At 43.6% G+C, this 15,471-nt stretch overlaps 2 protein-coding genes across 2 annotated transcripts; both read left to right on the top strand.

Annotated features, from left to right (window-relative positions):
- The first annotated feature begins 292 nt into the window (after positions 1–292).
- LOC125374387 lies at positions 293–7,681 on the top strand. Its single transcript, XM_048385238.1, has 2 exons — positions 293–485; positions 6,454–7,681. Exons 1-2 carry the CDS (start codon positions 456–458, stop codon positions 6,898–6,900), a joined length of 477 nt encoding a protein of 158 aa, XP_048241195.1. The 5' UTR covers positions 293–455; the 3' UTR covers positions 6,901–7,681.
- A 4,772-nt stretch (positions 7,682–12,453) lies between these two features.
- LOC125374379 lies at positions 12,454–14,485 on the top strand. The gene is made up of 3 exons (XM_048385227.1): positions 12,454–12,594; positions 12,931–13,036; positions 14,020–14,485. The coding sequence occupies exons 1-3, from the start codon at positions 12,454–12,456 to the stop codon at positions 14,385–14,387; spliced, it is 615 nt and encodes a 204-aa protein (XP_048241184.1). The 3' UTR covers positions 14,388–14,485.
- Positions 14,486–15,471: the final 986 nt, after the last annotated feature.

Raw genomic sequence — 15,471 nt, 5'->3', positions numbered from 1 at the left:
TGGCGTCACGTCGCACGCGGTATTTCACCACGTTCGTAAACAACTGGTGTTCAATTGATTACATCCCAATAGAAAAAAATAAAGTGGCGAGTTATAGATGGATCGTACAGAGTTACATGGTGCTCAGTGTGATCAGAATACGAAGTGTGATCTGCCACGCCCCGTATACAGTTTATTGCTATGGTTTTGTGTCCAAGTAAACCCTCCTGTCTGAGGGTATTCAGCTGCGCGACGACGTACACGGATTGAATACGGTACTTCCTGGTTACTAATTGTTTAAAATGTCTATGAAGCTAAAAATTACCTGGGTAGCACTGTGTCGGATTCCTCATCTGTTGAGGTGTGAAACACGCCTTCCTTCCGTTTAGAGGGGTATAAAGATACAACACTTTCCACGGCGTCATCAGCTGCAGTCGTACGGTCAAGTCAGCCACCGCTGTAACCGTGGCTAAAATATGGAAAAACTACCAGCGTTGGTTATATTCGTAAGTCTTTTCTTTTTCGTTAGTATTTAAAGAATGTGTTTGTAGTCATTACTGACAGTCTGATATATATTTTTAATTTGATAACACAACATAATAATCACATGGAAAGGTTACCATTAATTAATTTGCGTGTTTTTTTTGTTCTTTTTTTCAAATCCCTGGATGAGGAAATCAGAAAAAAAGCCAAGTAATATATCTGATCAAGTATTTCCTGACTGATCTCAGACAGGGAGCCATGCTATTATTGTGCATATATAATGCGTGGTTCCACTCGAGACAAATATCACTTTATGTTACAGATAAATGTATATCAATATGACGTGAGGTGCAATTGGGCTTGACGTATGTCCCTCATTTAGCGACATGTATGCACGTGTTTGGACGGCTGCTTGTACTTGTTACTCTGTCCAGTTAGTGTTCACGTCTACCCTCGTGAGCATGTTCCTCTGTCCAGTTAGTGTTCACGTCTACCCTCGTGAGCATGTTCCTCTGTCCAGTTAGTGTTCACGTCTACCCCCGTGAGCATGTTCCTCTGTCCAGTTAGTGTTCACGTCTACCCTCGTGAGCATGTTCCTCTGTCCAGTTAGTGTTCACGTCTACCCTCGTGAGCATGTTCCTCTGTCCAGTTAGTGTTCACGTCTACCCCCGTGAGCATGTTCCTCTGTCCAGTTAGTGTTCACGTCTACCCTCGTTAGCATGTTCCTCTGTCCACGTAAATATAGCAGAACTTCTGCAACCGAATTAACACGCCATGACGAGACTTTGCAACTATGTTCACTGGACCTTCATGACGTCATGAGTACCGAGTTGGTGGCGTCGGAAACAATCGTCACCACAGGGTTCGCAACCGGTTAGTCATTTTGTTGTTTGTTTAACGTCGCAGTCAGCAGTATTCCAACCGTAAGGTGACGGTCTGGACCCGACAATCCAGTGATTGACAGACATCTGGATTATTGAAGTTCAGGCCTAGGAGCATATGGGGAACGTTAAAGGCCTCCTTCCTCGTCAATTAGTTTATTGCGTAAAGGATGTTCTGTGTTTACGTCGGGTTTAGGATTCCTTAAGCTACACATTCCCAGATAACATCGGTTTAAAAAATCACGTTTCATTGTGAAATATGGCAAGATACAAATATCTGTCTACACCTTGTTAATGTTTACTCGATGTTGACTGGAACTGTTTGGGTACAGAAATTATTTGAAATTATTGTTGTATCGCTTAACAGTATTGTTCCCTCTCTCGTTCATTAAAACACCTTCAATCCTGCAGAAGTTAGAATTCACGATAGCTTAATCAACAAGTATACACAGTAAAAAAAGTGTTGCACCCCCACATTAATACGTTTGATACATCACAACATTTAAAACGCCCGACTCTGGTTTTAATGGTAGGTATTCCTTGGGGATCTGATGTTAAATGTGTAATGTTTTCGGAGGGAAGATGATCACCAAAACGTAGCAATCAGCACGTGAATTGCATGGTGCATGACATTTGCAGATTGCAGTATCTTCTTAAGCTCAACATCGCCTATAAAAGATGTTCTCTGACAGCCCAGTTTATTGTAACCCACAATGCCGGGTAGACGATTGTCAGAAGCAGTCAAGTGGCAGATTATTGGCCTTCATGGAGCAGGTCTTTCGTTCAAGGAGATTGGCAGAAGAACCGGACATCACTACTCAACAATAAGCCGGTTGGTCAGAAAACACGCACAAACTAATGATGTAAGGAATCGCAGACCCTCTGGCAGACCACGTAAGACCACAGTTAGAGATGACAGAGCGTTGTTGAGGGTGGTAAGGCGTCATCCATTTGCTACAAGCACAACCTTGAAACGTCTTTGGCTTCCTCGTCAACAGTTCAGTACCCAGACCGTGAGAAATCGTCTTAAAGCTGCAGGGTTGAAGTCCAGAAGGGTTATCAAGCGACCTAAACTCACAGACAACCACAAACGACTACGTCTAGCCTGGTGTAGACTGAGACAGAACTGGAACTTGAGGTCCTGGAGAAGAGTCCACTGGTCGGACGAAAGCAGGTTCCTTCTGCATGTTGTGGATGGCAGAGTGAGAGTATGGAGGCGTCCTGGAACAGCTTATACTGCAAGAAACATCATGCCAACTGTACCATATGGAGGTGGATCTGTTATGGTCTGGGGATGCTTCTCATTTGATTGTAAGCTTGATTTAGTGACCATACGAGGCAACTCGACAGGGGAGCGCTACATCCAAGAGGTGCTGAATCCAGTTGTGGTGCCCCATTTTGACAATCATCCACTGGCCACCAGACCGATATTCATGGATGACAATGCCAGACCACATCGTTCACGAGCTGTGACCCAGGTTATCCACAACAATGCTCTGACGCAGATTCCATGGCCAGCAATGAGTCCAGATCTGAATCCTCTGGAACATGTATGGGACATTTCGGGACGCCTGATTTATCGTCGGGACCCTCCTCCACAGAACTTGCGTGAATTGGAAGCAGCATTACACGAGGAGTGGCAGCAGCTGCCCATGGAGCGATTCCAACGTCTGGTGAGGAGTATGAGACGAAGACTTCAAGCTGTGATCCAAGTGCTTGGTGGAAGTTCTCGATATTGACTTACTGTGTTCGTCAAATCTCCATATGACATTCTTACCCTATTGGATGAATTTGGGCACTAAAAATTATTGAGATGTCACCATACTTAATGCGTCTTCGTTGTTCGTTCATTTTTCGTAGAAGTTCAGCATGAGATTATTACATGCCATAAGGTCATGGAATACCCCATTTAAGTTCATTGTATAGACAATACACTGGTTTGTTGGTATACACGAAATCCTGGTTATAATATTAATTCGGTTATCTTTACACCCTTTCAAAACACCCCTCCATGAAAAAGTATAGCGGGTGCAACACTTTTTTTAGTGTGTATATGTTATGAAAGTATGTTATGTTTTGTCCAGACAACATTGTTCAACAGTAATCGTCGGGAGAGTGGGTCGCCCGACAAGGAGGGTCCCGACGAGTTGGGTCGACGACATAACAGGGTCCAGACTAGAAGGGTCGATGTGGTAAAAGGGTCCAGACTAGATGGGTCAACGTGGAAACATGGTCCAGGCTAGAAGGGCCGACGAGGTAACACGGTCCAGACTAGAAGGGTTGACGTGTTAACAGAGGCCAGGCTAGATGGGTCAACGTGGTAACATGGTCCAGACTAGAAGGGTCGATGTGGTAACATTAGCCAGACTAGATGGGTCAACGTGGTAACATGGTCCAGACTAGAAGGGTCGATGAGGTAACATTAGCCAGACTAGATGGGTCAACGTGGTAACATGGTCCAGGCTAGAAGGGTCGATGAGGTAACACGGTCCAGACTAGAAGGGTTGACGTGGTAACACGGTCCAGACTAAAAGGGTCAACGTGGTAACACGATCCAGACTAGAAGGGTTGACGTGGTCAAAGAGTCCAAGCTTTAAGGGTCGACGTGGTAACAGAGTCCAGGCTAGAAGGTTCGACATGATAACCCGGTCCAGACTAGAAGGGTCGATGTGGTAACATTAACCAGACTAGATGGGCCGACGAGGTAACACGGTCCAGGCTAGAAGGGTCGATGAGGTAACACGGTCCAGACTAGAAGGGTTGACGTGGTCAAAGAGTCTAAGCTTTAAGGGTCGACGTGGTAACAGAGTCCAGGCTAGAAGGTTCGACATGATAATCCGGTCCAGACTAGAAGGGTCGATGTGGTAACATTAACCAGACTAGATGGGCCGACGAGGTAACACGGTCCAGGCTAGAAGGGTCGATGAGGTAACACGGTCCAGACTAGAAGGGTTGACGTGGTCAAAGAGTCCAAGCTTTAAGGGTCGACGTGGTAACAGAGTCCAGGCTAGAAGGTTCGACATGATAACCCGGTCCAGACTAGAAGGGTCGATGTGGTAACATTAACCAGACTAGACGGGCCGACGAGGTAACACGGTCCAGGCTAGAAGGGTCGATGAGGTAACACGGTCCAGACTAAAAGGGTCAACGTGGTAACACTGTCCAGGCTAAAAGGGTCAACGTGGTAACACGGTCCAGGCTAAAAGGGTCAACGTGGTAACATTAGCCAGACTAGATGGGTCGACGAGGTAACACGGTCCAGGCTAAAAGGGTCAACGTGGTAACACGGTCCAGGCTAAAAGGGTCAACGTGGTAACATTAGCCAGACTAGATGGGTCGACGTGGTAACATGGTCCAGACTAGAAGGGTCGATGAGGTAACATGGTCCAGACTAAAGGGGTCAACGTGGTAACACGGTCCAGACTAGAAGGGTTGACGTGGTCAAAGAGTCCAAGCTTTAAGGGTCGACGTGGTTACACGGTCCAGGCTAGAAGGGTTGACGTGGTAACACGGTCCAGACTAGAAGGGTCAACGTGGTAACACGGTCCAGACTAGAAGGGTTGACGTGGTAAAAGAGTCCAAGCTTTAAGGGTCGACGTGGTAACAGACTAGAAGGTTCGACGATGTGACATTAGCACGACTAGAAGGGTCGACGTTGTAACATTAGCCAGACTAGAAGGGTCGACGTGGTAACATTATCCAGGCTAGAAGGGTCGACGTGGTAACATTATCCAGTTTAGAAGGGTCAACGAGGTAACACTGTCCAGATTAGTAGGGTCGACGGGATAACAGGGTCCAGACTAAAAGGGTCAGCGTGGTAACACGGTCCAGACTAGAAGGGTCAACGTGGTAACACGGTCCAGGCTAAAAGGGTCAACGTGGTAACATTAGCCAGACTTGATGGGTCGACGTGGTAACATGGTCCAGACTAGAAGGGTCGATGAGGTAACACGGTCCAGACTAAAAGGGTCAACGTGGTAACACGGTCCAGACTAGAAGGGTTGACGTGGTCAAAGAGTCCAAGCTTTAAGGGTCGACGTGGTAACACGGTCCAGGCTAGAAGGGTTGACGTGGTAACACGGTCCAGACTAGAAGGGTCAACGTGGTAACACGGTCCAGACTAGAAGGGTTGACGTGGTAAAAGAGTCCAAGCTTTAAGGGTCGACGTGGTAACAGACTAGAAGGTTCGACGATGTGACATTAGCACGACTAGAAGGGTCGACGTTGTAACATTAGCCAGACTAGAAGGGTTGACGTGGTAAAAGAGTCCAAGCTTTAAGGGTCGACGTGGTAACAGACTAGAAGGTTCGACGATGTGACATTAGCACGACTAGAAGGGTCGACGTTGTAACATTAGCCAGACTAGAAGGGTCGACGTGGTAACATTATCCAGGCTAGAAGGGTCGACGTGGTAACATTATCCAGTTTAGAAGGGTCAACGAGGTAACACTGTCCAGATTAGTAGGGTCGACGGGATAACAGGGTCCAGACTAAAAGGGTCAGCGTGGTAACACGGTCCAGACTAGAAGGGTCAACGTGGTAACACGGTCCAGATTAGAAGGGTCGACGGGATAACAGGGTCCAGACTAAAAGGGTCAGCGTGGTAACACGGTCCAGGCTAGAAGGGTCAACGTGGTAACACGGTCCAGGCTAGAAGGGTCGACGTGGTAACAGGGTCCAGACTAGAAGGGTCGACATGGTAACACGGTCCAGACTAGAAGGGTCGACGGGATAAATAAGTCCAGGCTAGCAAGGTCGGTGAGATGACAGGGTCTAACTAGCGGGGTCGCTAGCCGTCGATGATCCAGACTAGCCGGGTCGACGGAGAGACAGGGACCTGACTAGTTGTAGGGTTTCACATGAATAGTTACCATGAACATTTCTGGAATTATAAGGTACACGCGAATTAACTGACATTTCTAGTCCAGATTCGATCATATATAGGTCCCCGTCGTATAGCTGAAATATTTCTGAGTTCGGGTTAAACAACAACAACAACAACAACATACACGGTATATATTGTTGGAATAGATATCAAAGTTATTTGATAAAATGTTTACATCAGCGAATTACCGTACAACACAAACTGATTAAATCTGACTTGTTTCAGGCACTGATAGGGTGTGTCCACATCTGTGACTGCAAGAAACGAACATGTCCCGTCGGACCAGAACCGAACACAGAGGAGTCGATGTACTTGATACCGGAGCTGAGAAACTTTCACAATCTCACAGACAAAAGCATTCAACGAACAATGAGGATGGACGTAAACGACGGAGGATGTCCCCACCAGAATAGGACCGAACAACACTGCCCTCATTTTTACGTCATTAGTTACAACCGGAACCGGATACCGACCGTTTTGTACCATGCGCGCTGTGCATGCCGGACCTGCACTTTAGGCCAGTGCCAGGAGGTGATGTACTACAGATATGTCTTGGAGAGGAACTCCAGGAATAGCTGTTACAAATGGAAACTACGTGAATATCCCATAGCATGTCGGTGTGTACGTGCTGCCATGGCGAAAAACAGAATTACGCCAACGCAAAACCAGTGAACAAGCGAATCTGGATGAACGTCGCTTTGAACAGTGTTTCAAGCAGAGGAAAGTCTTATGGGCAGCGGAACAAAATGGTGACACCTTCATCATGTGTGGGGGGTCTTGAGGAATGGGACCGTGTTTGCCAACTGACTGCATGTTTCTCTCCAAGTAACTTACTTTAACCCCGAATATCACACGGTTAATTGTGACGCTGTAGACACTTTATGTTTAAAGAGAGTTATCCCATCCCAATGTCAGTAGTTCAGTCTTCCATACAACATCGTCAATACAAACATATTCAAGTATGTTCGAGTATCCACATAATTCACATCCCAACTTTGTCAAACATAATACACATTCCTACTTTGTCAAACATATTACACATTCCTACTTTTTGTCAAACATAATACACATCCCAACTTTGTCAAATATAATACACATCCCAACTTTGTCAAACATAATACACATCCCAACTTTGTCAAACATAATACACATCCAAACTTTGTCAAACATAATACACATCGTAACTTATCCAAATATAAAACCTTCAAAATACCACAAAACTTCTAGGGTAGGAATATGGCCAATGTTTGACATAGCAGGAATGCATTTCATGTTTGACTAAGTAGGAATGTGTTTTATGTGTAGCAAACTAGGAATACGTTTGATGCTTGACAAAGTAGGGATATGTTTTATGTTTGACAAAGCAGGAATGTGTTTTATGTTTAGCAAAACAGGGCTTTTTATGCTTGACAAAGTAGGGATGTGAATTCCAAATTATGACCTATATAGTTAGCGGGAGGGTGTTGCTGGAAACCTTATTTTTTCCGTTTTGTAAACACATCAATGAAGATGTTTGTTTGGTTGTTCTTTAAACACAACAATATTTAAGCTATATGACGGCAGTCTGTAAGTAATAGAGCCTGAACCAGATAATCCCGTGATTTACAACAGGAGCATCGATCTACGCAATTGCGATACGATGACATGCATCAACGAAGTCAGCGAGCCTGACCACCCGATCCCGTTAGCCGCCTCGTACAGCAAGCTTTCGTTGCTGAAGATTTATTCTCACCTGAATCTTCACGTGTCTGTTATAGAAGATGGGTTTCATTTTGTGTTTATATGCCAATTTCATCATATTTTAAGACAAATATATTTTTTGCAAACACTTATTTACAAAATTATTATTCTCTTAGAACTTTACTATGCACTTCTATTCTTGTCATTTTGTGCTAAATATAACCATGAAAGATGCCCACTTTGTATATAGCCCATGGCGTGTCTATACCTTACTTGGGCCTTAGACCTTTATATTGATGTTGTAGCCATTATATGTGCATATGTATTATCCCAAATAACATAATGACACAGGCTAGGGTGTGAGGTCTGATTATTTATTGTCTGTTCTGGTAAACCGACACCCTGGAACAATGAATACAATAATAAACATACAATTATATCTAGTACATCAAAACTGAAGCAGATTAATTAATAATCTACTACACTTGTAGCTATACATGATATATCATTTATAACATTTCGCAATTATAAGCTTAGATATGTAAGTTTAATGGATTTACACATTTAATATAAATATGGTACAATAAATATAATATTATGTTACAATGCAAGCAATATATAAGTATACATATATATATACCCGGTGAATCCCACTGGGGTGTATTTGGGTGGTCACAATCCCTTGTAAATAGATTAAATCCCTCGTGAAAACCTGTTCATGATATAAAATACATCATGAAGGTATGTTTATCTACACACATGAACATAACATGTAAACTATTATCAACTTATTAATACACAATTCAAGTTACAGAATACACAAATGTCCTAGATTAACACAGACACACATATAGTAAAATGAAATATATCTAGTATACATACACTCACCATGCACACACTAATACTAGTAAATGTGACATGTTTAAATATAATTAAGGATCTATATAGACATTTATTAAACTTAAGTGATTTGCATAATTATACTGGCATAAAATACAAGTATAACTTTAACTACTAACCTTTATATAAGTATATCCTTTCTTCCAGTCCAGTGCACAGTGAAGTAGTAATGCCAAGTGCAGGGTGAAAACAAAGGGGTTAGAAAGTGGGACACAGAGATTTAAAACTAGCCAATCCAGAGGACGCCTGGGCTTACACTCTGATTGACCACCAAGCAGTTGACTGACCCACTAAGTAAAACATGACATTGGAATAGGGCTTTAATGATAATACTTGACTAACAACTACTTAAGTATGCAGCCTGAAATGAGAAATACAATAAATAATTCTTGATTACTGCAATATCTGAAATATACAAAATACCATTATTGACAACATACATAGTAAATTAGAGCTAATTAATAAAACATGATTAATATATACAGAACTACTATCTACCACATTGAAATAAACTTAACTAAGAGGGATGGGTTTTATGTTTGACAAATTTGGGATGCGGTTTATGTGTGATAAAATAGAGATTATAGTTAATGTGACAGAGCAGGAGTCGCCAAAGCTAACCTCCCGCAGCACCACATCCATAGCATATCGTGGCCTGCAATGAGCTCCAACATGATAGGGAGACGTGTGCGTTAACGTCGTAGGCCGCCGACCACGTTGGCTGAACTTGACCAGGCGCTGCCAGAGGAGTGGGACAGACTCCTTGAAGTCGCCACTGGGAGACTCATAGGCAGTATGCCTCGTCGAGTGAATGAATGTTTGACAAAATCGGAGCGGTATTACGCACTGATCCCAAAACGCCGACTTTGCAATTTCCCATCTTTCATCTAACGTCCTTCAGGATCGTCGGCGGTCATAATATCTACTGTCATACTTCACTACCGGTTTCAATGTGTTACCGGTTCGTTCACTATTACCATACAGCTATTACCAGGAACTAACATCTCTCACAATTTTGAAACTTTTAAGTTATTTCCGAGTTTTCCCTTCTTGTTTGAAGAGTATATTTAAGAGTTCAATGCATACAGCTGAAAGCCAATGGCGTCGTCACCAAGAATACAGACAATGTACGAGAGGGCCAAAACCTTCACACCTATATAAGTAATCGATGATACGCTTGTTAATTACAGGTTTTCACAAAACTAGATGGCCCCGGAATATTTTGGCAGATTTGATAAAGAGCTAAGCAGATAATATTGATCATTATTAATACTGGAGGAGATAACCTACTGTGTTTTCAATGTAGAGTTTGGTTAACTGTAGACGTAATGTAGAGTTTGGTTAACTGTAGACGTAATGTAGAGTTTGGTTAACTGTAGACGTAATGTAGAGTTAGGTTAACTGTAGACGTAATGTAGAGTTTGGTTAACTGTAGACGTAATGTAGAGTTAGGTTAACTGTAGACGTAATGTAGAGTTTGGTTAACTGTAGACGTAATGTAGAGTTTGGTTAACTGTAGACGTAATGTAGAGTTTGGTTAACTGTAGACGTAATGTAGAGTTTGGTTAACTGTAGACGTAATGTAGAGTTTGGTTAACTGTAGACGTAATGTAGAGTTTGGTTAACTGTAGACGTAATGTAGAGTTTGGTTAACTGTAGACGTAATGTAGAGTTTGGTTAACTGTAGACGTAATGTAGAGTTTGGTTAACTGTAGACGTAATGTAGAGTTTGGTTAACTGTAGACGTAATGTAGAGTTTGGTTAACTGTAGACGTAATGTAGAGTTTGGTTAACTGTAGACGTAATGTAGAGTTAGGTTAACTGTAGACGTAATGTAGAGTTAGGTTACCTACGAATTTAACTAAATTGAACGTGGAGATTGATGTTACCATGTTAGCGGGGTTACTAGTGGTAACCGAGGCATTGAAAACTCTGTGTATCCGAATAGTACAATTACGAAGTTAAACGCGAACACTTTGCTGTCAGCAAATATACAGCACGGTGAAGCGGCATAGGTTGTCCAGTTGTTTGTGAGGGTTTTCGACCTGAATAACCGAATCACCGACAACCACCTTTTAAACGAAAAAAGGCGCTATATTTGCTCACGCAGCTTTTTTACACCTTCATACTGCACTCGAATAAAAGATATATATGTTTTATGCACAAAATATATATCCACACATCCGACAATGAACGACAATGAACGACAATGAACGACAATGAGCTTTCGTGCTGGTGCGTCCATCAACTCGGCTGTTTCAATCAGAGGGGGTCTATTGTGATTTGACATCCTCTGATTGACCACTCAGAATCGAGTAAGTTCCCAATTCAATAATGAATGGCTTGTATGAGTTGGGCCCGGCAGCCAGGAGCTACGTACGGGCTTCCTTGTGGCTGTACAGGTTCAACACAGAGATCACTGTGAGGCAATGGTCGTCTCACGTACCCATGAAAAGATTGGTGCAAGCACCTGTTAGTCACCAGTGGTAGTTCCGTGTACAGGGGTACAGAGTCAATATCCTCGCACTGGATGTGTTGATGGCAACCATTATGGCGCAGTTCAGATCGATGTAAATTGACCCCCCCCCCCCCCCCCCCCCCCCTCACCCCCACACTTATTATCAATAGTCAATAAGGCTCAATCATAATGTTTTGACCCGCTGCCAGATGTGACGCAAGCCGGAACACGGTGCCCAAACCACGGTCTTTATCTTGTCCAATGAGTATTTAGAGTATTACTAAACGGTCGTTTTGAATGTCTTGTTAAATTGGGTGTTTAACCCTTGCTGCCCCCACAATTAGATAAAACTGTATATGACTGACTTAATCATCCGGGGAAAGTGAACATATACGAGGAGATAGTACTTCCGGGAGTGTTTCACCACATATATATATCTGTGTGACTGTGTTATAATCAGTAGTATCAAGCACTGACAAACATAGAGGACCACTCTGTCACAGACCACGGACACACAAAGAGGACCACCCTGTTACAGACCACAGACACACACAGATGACCACTCTGTCACAGACCACAGACACACACAGAGGACAACCCTGTTAAAGACCACAGACACACTCAGAGGACCACCCTGTCACAGACCACAGACACACATAGAGGACCACCCTGTCACAGACTACAGACACACACAGAGGACCTTCCTGTCACAGACCACTGACACACACAGAGGACCTCCTGTCACAGACCACAGACACACATAGAGGACCTACCTGTCACAGACCACAGACACACACAGAGGACCTCCCTGTCACAGACCACAGACACACACAGAGGACCACCCTTTCAAAGACCACCGACACACTCAGAGGCCCTACCTGTCACAGACCACAGACACATAGAGGATCCCCCTGTCACAGACCACAAACACACACAGAGGACCTACCTGTCACAGACCACAGACACATAGAGGATCCCCCTGTCATAGACCACAGACCATCATGATTCAGTCCTGGATATCTCTGCTGTCTTTGATAGTAAGTTCTACCAATTTGAGTTTATTGACGGTCTCCCAACCTCTTTTCGTCAGAGGCTACTAAAGTCCCCGATAAAGATAACAGATGAGGTTTCTGTTTCTCATGTTGAAAGCACTTCATCTTGCGACATGATGACTCAACGTATTTAGCATGGTATTTCTCCTGACAATTATGATCCCACCTCAAGGTTTTGCTCAACCGCCTTTGTTGGAAGAGAGTGAAGAGTTTGATGATGGAACAATTTCTCGGCATCCTAAGCTTGATGCAGCCTCGGCCAAGCAGACGGAAACAGTAATGACCCTCTGATACAAAGAGTGACCACCTGACCTCAGCTTGCTCATTGTCTGTCTCGGACACTCAACTTCTCCAGTTTACCCTTGAATCCCACATTCTCCCAGGCCATGTTTCTAGGTTTGCCAGCACCATACCCATGCTCATGGGTTTAATATAAGTAATTCGGGTCGTTTTCCTACCCTATTAAGTTAACACGCATTGATATAACTGAAATACTCATCAAATCAGCATTAAACCTAAACTCACTGACTCATTTCGTCTAAGGCTGAGATGAAAGTTGAAACTTACCAAGTATGTTGACTTAGATAAATTCTGTTTCATTTCCGACTTCAGCTGCCACTGTGCTGCAGCAAACAGACTCCCCTGAGGTGCCGCCCCGAGGATGCCGCGGAGGACGTCGCGGACGAGACGTTCCATCTAGTGACTGGCTACAGATCAGGTGGGACGAGTTATATATTCTATGAGTTATATTCCACTGTTCTATAGAGTCCTACCTCTGAGTACTCCAGTTCATCTACCTTAAGAAGTTCACAGTTACTTATCAATTGTCACTTTTGGTGAGAAGTGACCTACATTTATCTTCTTCTGACGTCAGAGTTGAGCTTGATTTCATATTGTAGTTGACACAGAAGTTGGAAGTCGTGGACAATAAATGACATTTCCTAATGCGGCCTGGTGCTTGTTTTATTTATTTGAATCTATCAGGATTTTCAATGACTAGAGACCCTCGTGGTGGCCCTCGCACTCAATACTGTGACCAAATACCCGCAGGCGAGGTCCACAGTAGAGGTCCATAGTTAAGGTACACAGTATAGGTCCAAAGTTTAGGTACACAGTAGAGGTCAACAGTAGAGGTCCACAGTTAAGGTACACAGTCGAGGTCGACAATAGAGGTCCACATTAGAGATCCACAGTAGAAATCCACAGTAGAGGTCCACAGTAGAGGTCCACAGTAGAGGTCCACAGTAGAGGTCCACAGTAGAGGTTCACAGTAGAGGTCCACATTAGAGATCCACAGTAGAGGTACACAGTAGAGGTCCACAGTAGAGGTCCACAGTAGAGGTCCACAGTAGAGGTCCACAGTAGAGGTACACAGTAGAGGGCCACAGTAGAGGTACACAGTTAAGGTACACAGTCGAGGTCCACCGTAGAGGTTCACAGTAGAGGTCCACCGTAGAGGTCCACAGTAGAGATCCACAGTAGAGGTCAACAGTAGAGGTCCACAGTTAAGATACACAGTAGAGGTCAACAGTATCGGGCCACAGTTAAGGTCTACAGTAGAGGTCCACAGTAGAGGTCCACGCTTAAGGTCTTCAGTAGAGGTCCACAGTTAAGGTCTACAGTAGAGGTCCAGTCAGTTGACGTCAGTTGAGTCTGTAGTTTTAGACCGCACTCAGCAATATGAATATTGTTTGTTTGTAGATGTGGACTATGTGAAAGATGCAGAGGACAAAGTGGCAGATTTGACGTATGACAAGAAATGCCCTTCACGGGGAACCGTGAACAAATCAACATGTCCGAGCTACCCTGTCATGACCTTTAACCCCTACAGACTGCCCTCCGTGGTGGTGGAGGCTCGGTGTTCGTGTGGTACATGCCTCACTCTCGCGGGGAGGTCCCCCCACGCCTGCAAACCCATCTACTACTACCGTTCTGTGCTGGAGGTGCCGCGACGTCACAGGCAAGGGAGACCACTCTGCTATGTCCGGGTAGTGCGGAGGTTTAGTGTAGGTTGTCAGTGTGCTTTTTCACAGCGGGAGAAGATAGCCAGTACTAAAACACCAATGTGACAGTCTCCCCGACTGGCCTTGTATTGATTTCTTGTCTTGCTCGAACCTCAAAGCCTCGGTATCATGCTTTTTGGGGGATGTTTGGGTTTTACGAGAACGTCCAGGTGTTTTATATACACGAAATATTTTCTATACGTACTATTGTCTATAAGTAATATTGTTTATGCGTACTATTGTGTGTACGTGCTATTGTCTAAACGAATTATTGTCTTTACGTACTATTGTCTATACGTACTGTCCATAGGGGGCTAGGGTGACCCAGTCGTCCCTTGGGCATGCAAGAAATCTATGATTGTGGGTTCGAATCTCGGTTCGCTCTGATTATGTTTCTAGGTTTGTCAGCACCATACCCGTGCTCGTGGGTTTTACCGAAGTGGTAAACGTCTGAGACCTGCATCACTTCAGGCTTTCCTCCCACATTAAGCTGACACGTCGTGATATAACTGTAATACTGTTAAAAGCGGCGTTTAACCTAACTCACTCACTCACTACTGTCAATAAGTGTCTAAACGTACTATTGTCTAAACGTACCATTGTCTAAACGTTCTATTGTCTAAACGTACTATTGTCCATACGTACTACTGTCAATACGTATTATTGTCTATACGTACTATTGTCGGAACGTACTGTTGTTCACACGTACTTTTGTCTATATGTACTATTGTCTATACGTACTATTGTGTATACGTACTATTGTGTATACGTACTATTGTCTATACGTACTATTGTCTATATGTCTTATTGTCTATACGTATTATTGTCTGTACATACTATTGCCTATACGTACTTTTGTCTATACGTACTATTGTCTATATGTACTATTGTCTGTACATACTATTGTCTGTACATAGTATTGCCTATACGTATTATTGTTTACACGTATGATGATCTCCGTGTACCATTGTTTACACGTATGATAATCTCCGTGTACCATTGTTTACACGTATGATGATCTCCGTGTACCATTGTTCACACGTATGATGATCTCCGTGTACCATTGTTCACACGTATGATGATCTCCGTGTACCATTGTTCACACGTATGATGATCTCCGTGTACCATTGTTCACACGTATGATGATCTC

The sequence above is a fragment of the Haliotis rufescens genome, unplaced genomic scaffold (assembly GCF_023055435.1).
Source record: "Haliotis rufescens isolate VD_foot unplaced genomic scaffold, xgHalRufe1.0.p SCAF_56, whole genome shotgun sequence".
Classification (NCBI taxonomy): Eukaryota; Metazoa; Mollusca; class Gastropoda; order Lepetellida; family Haliotidae; genus Haliotis; species Haliotis rufescens.
The sequence above is the reverse complement of the archived record's forward strand: the minus strand, read 5'-3'. Positions and strand labels throughout refer to the sequence as shown.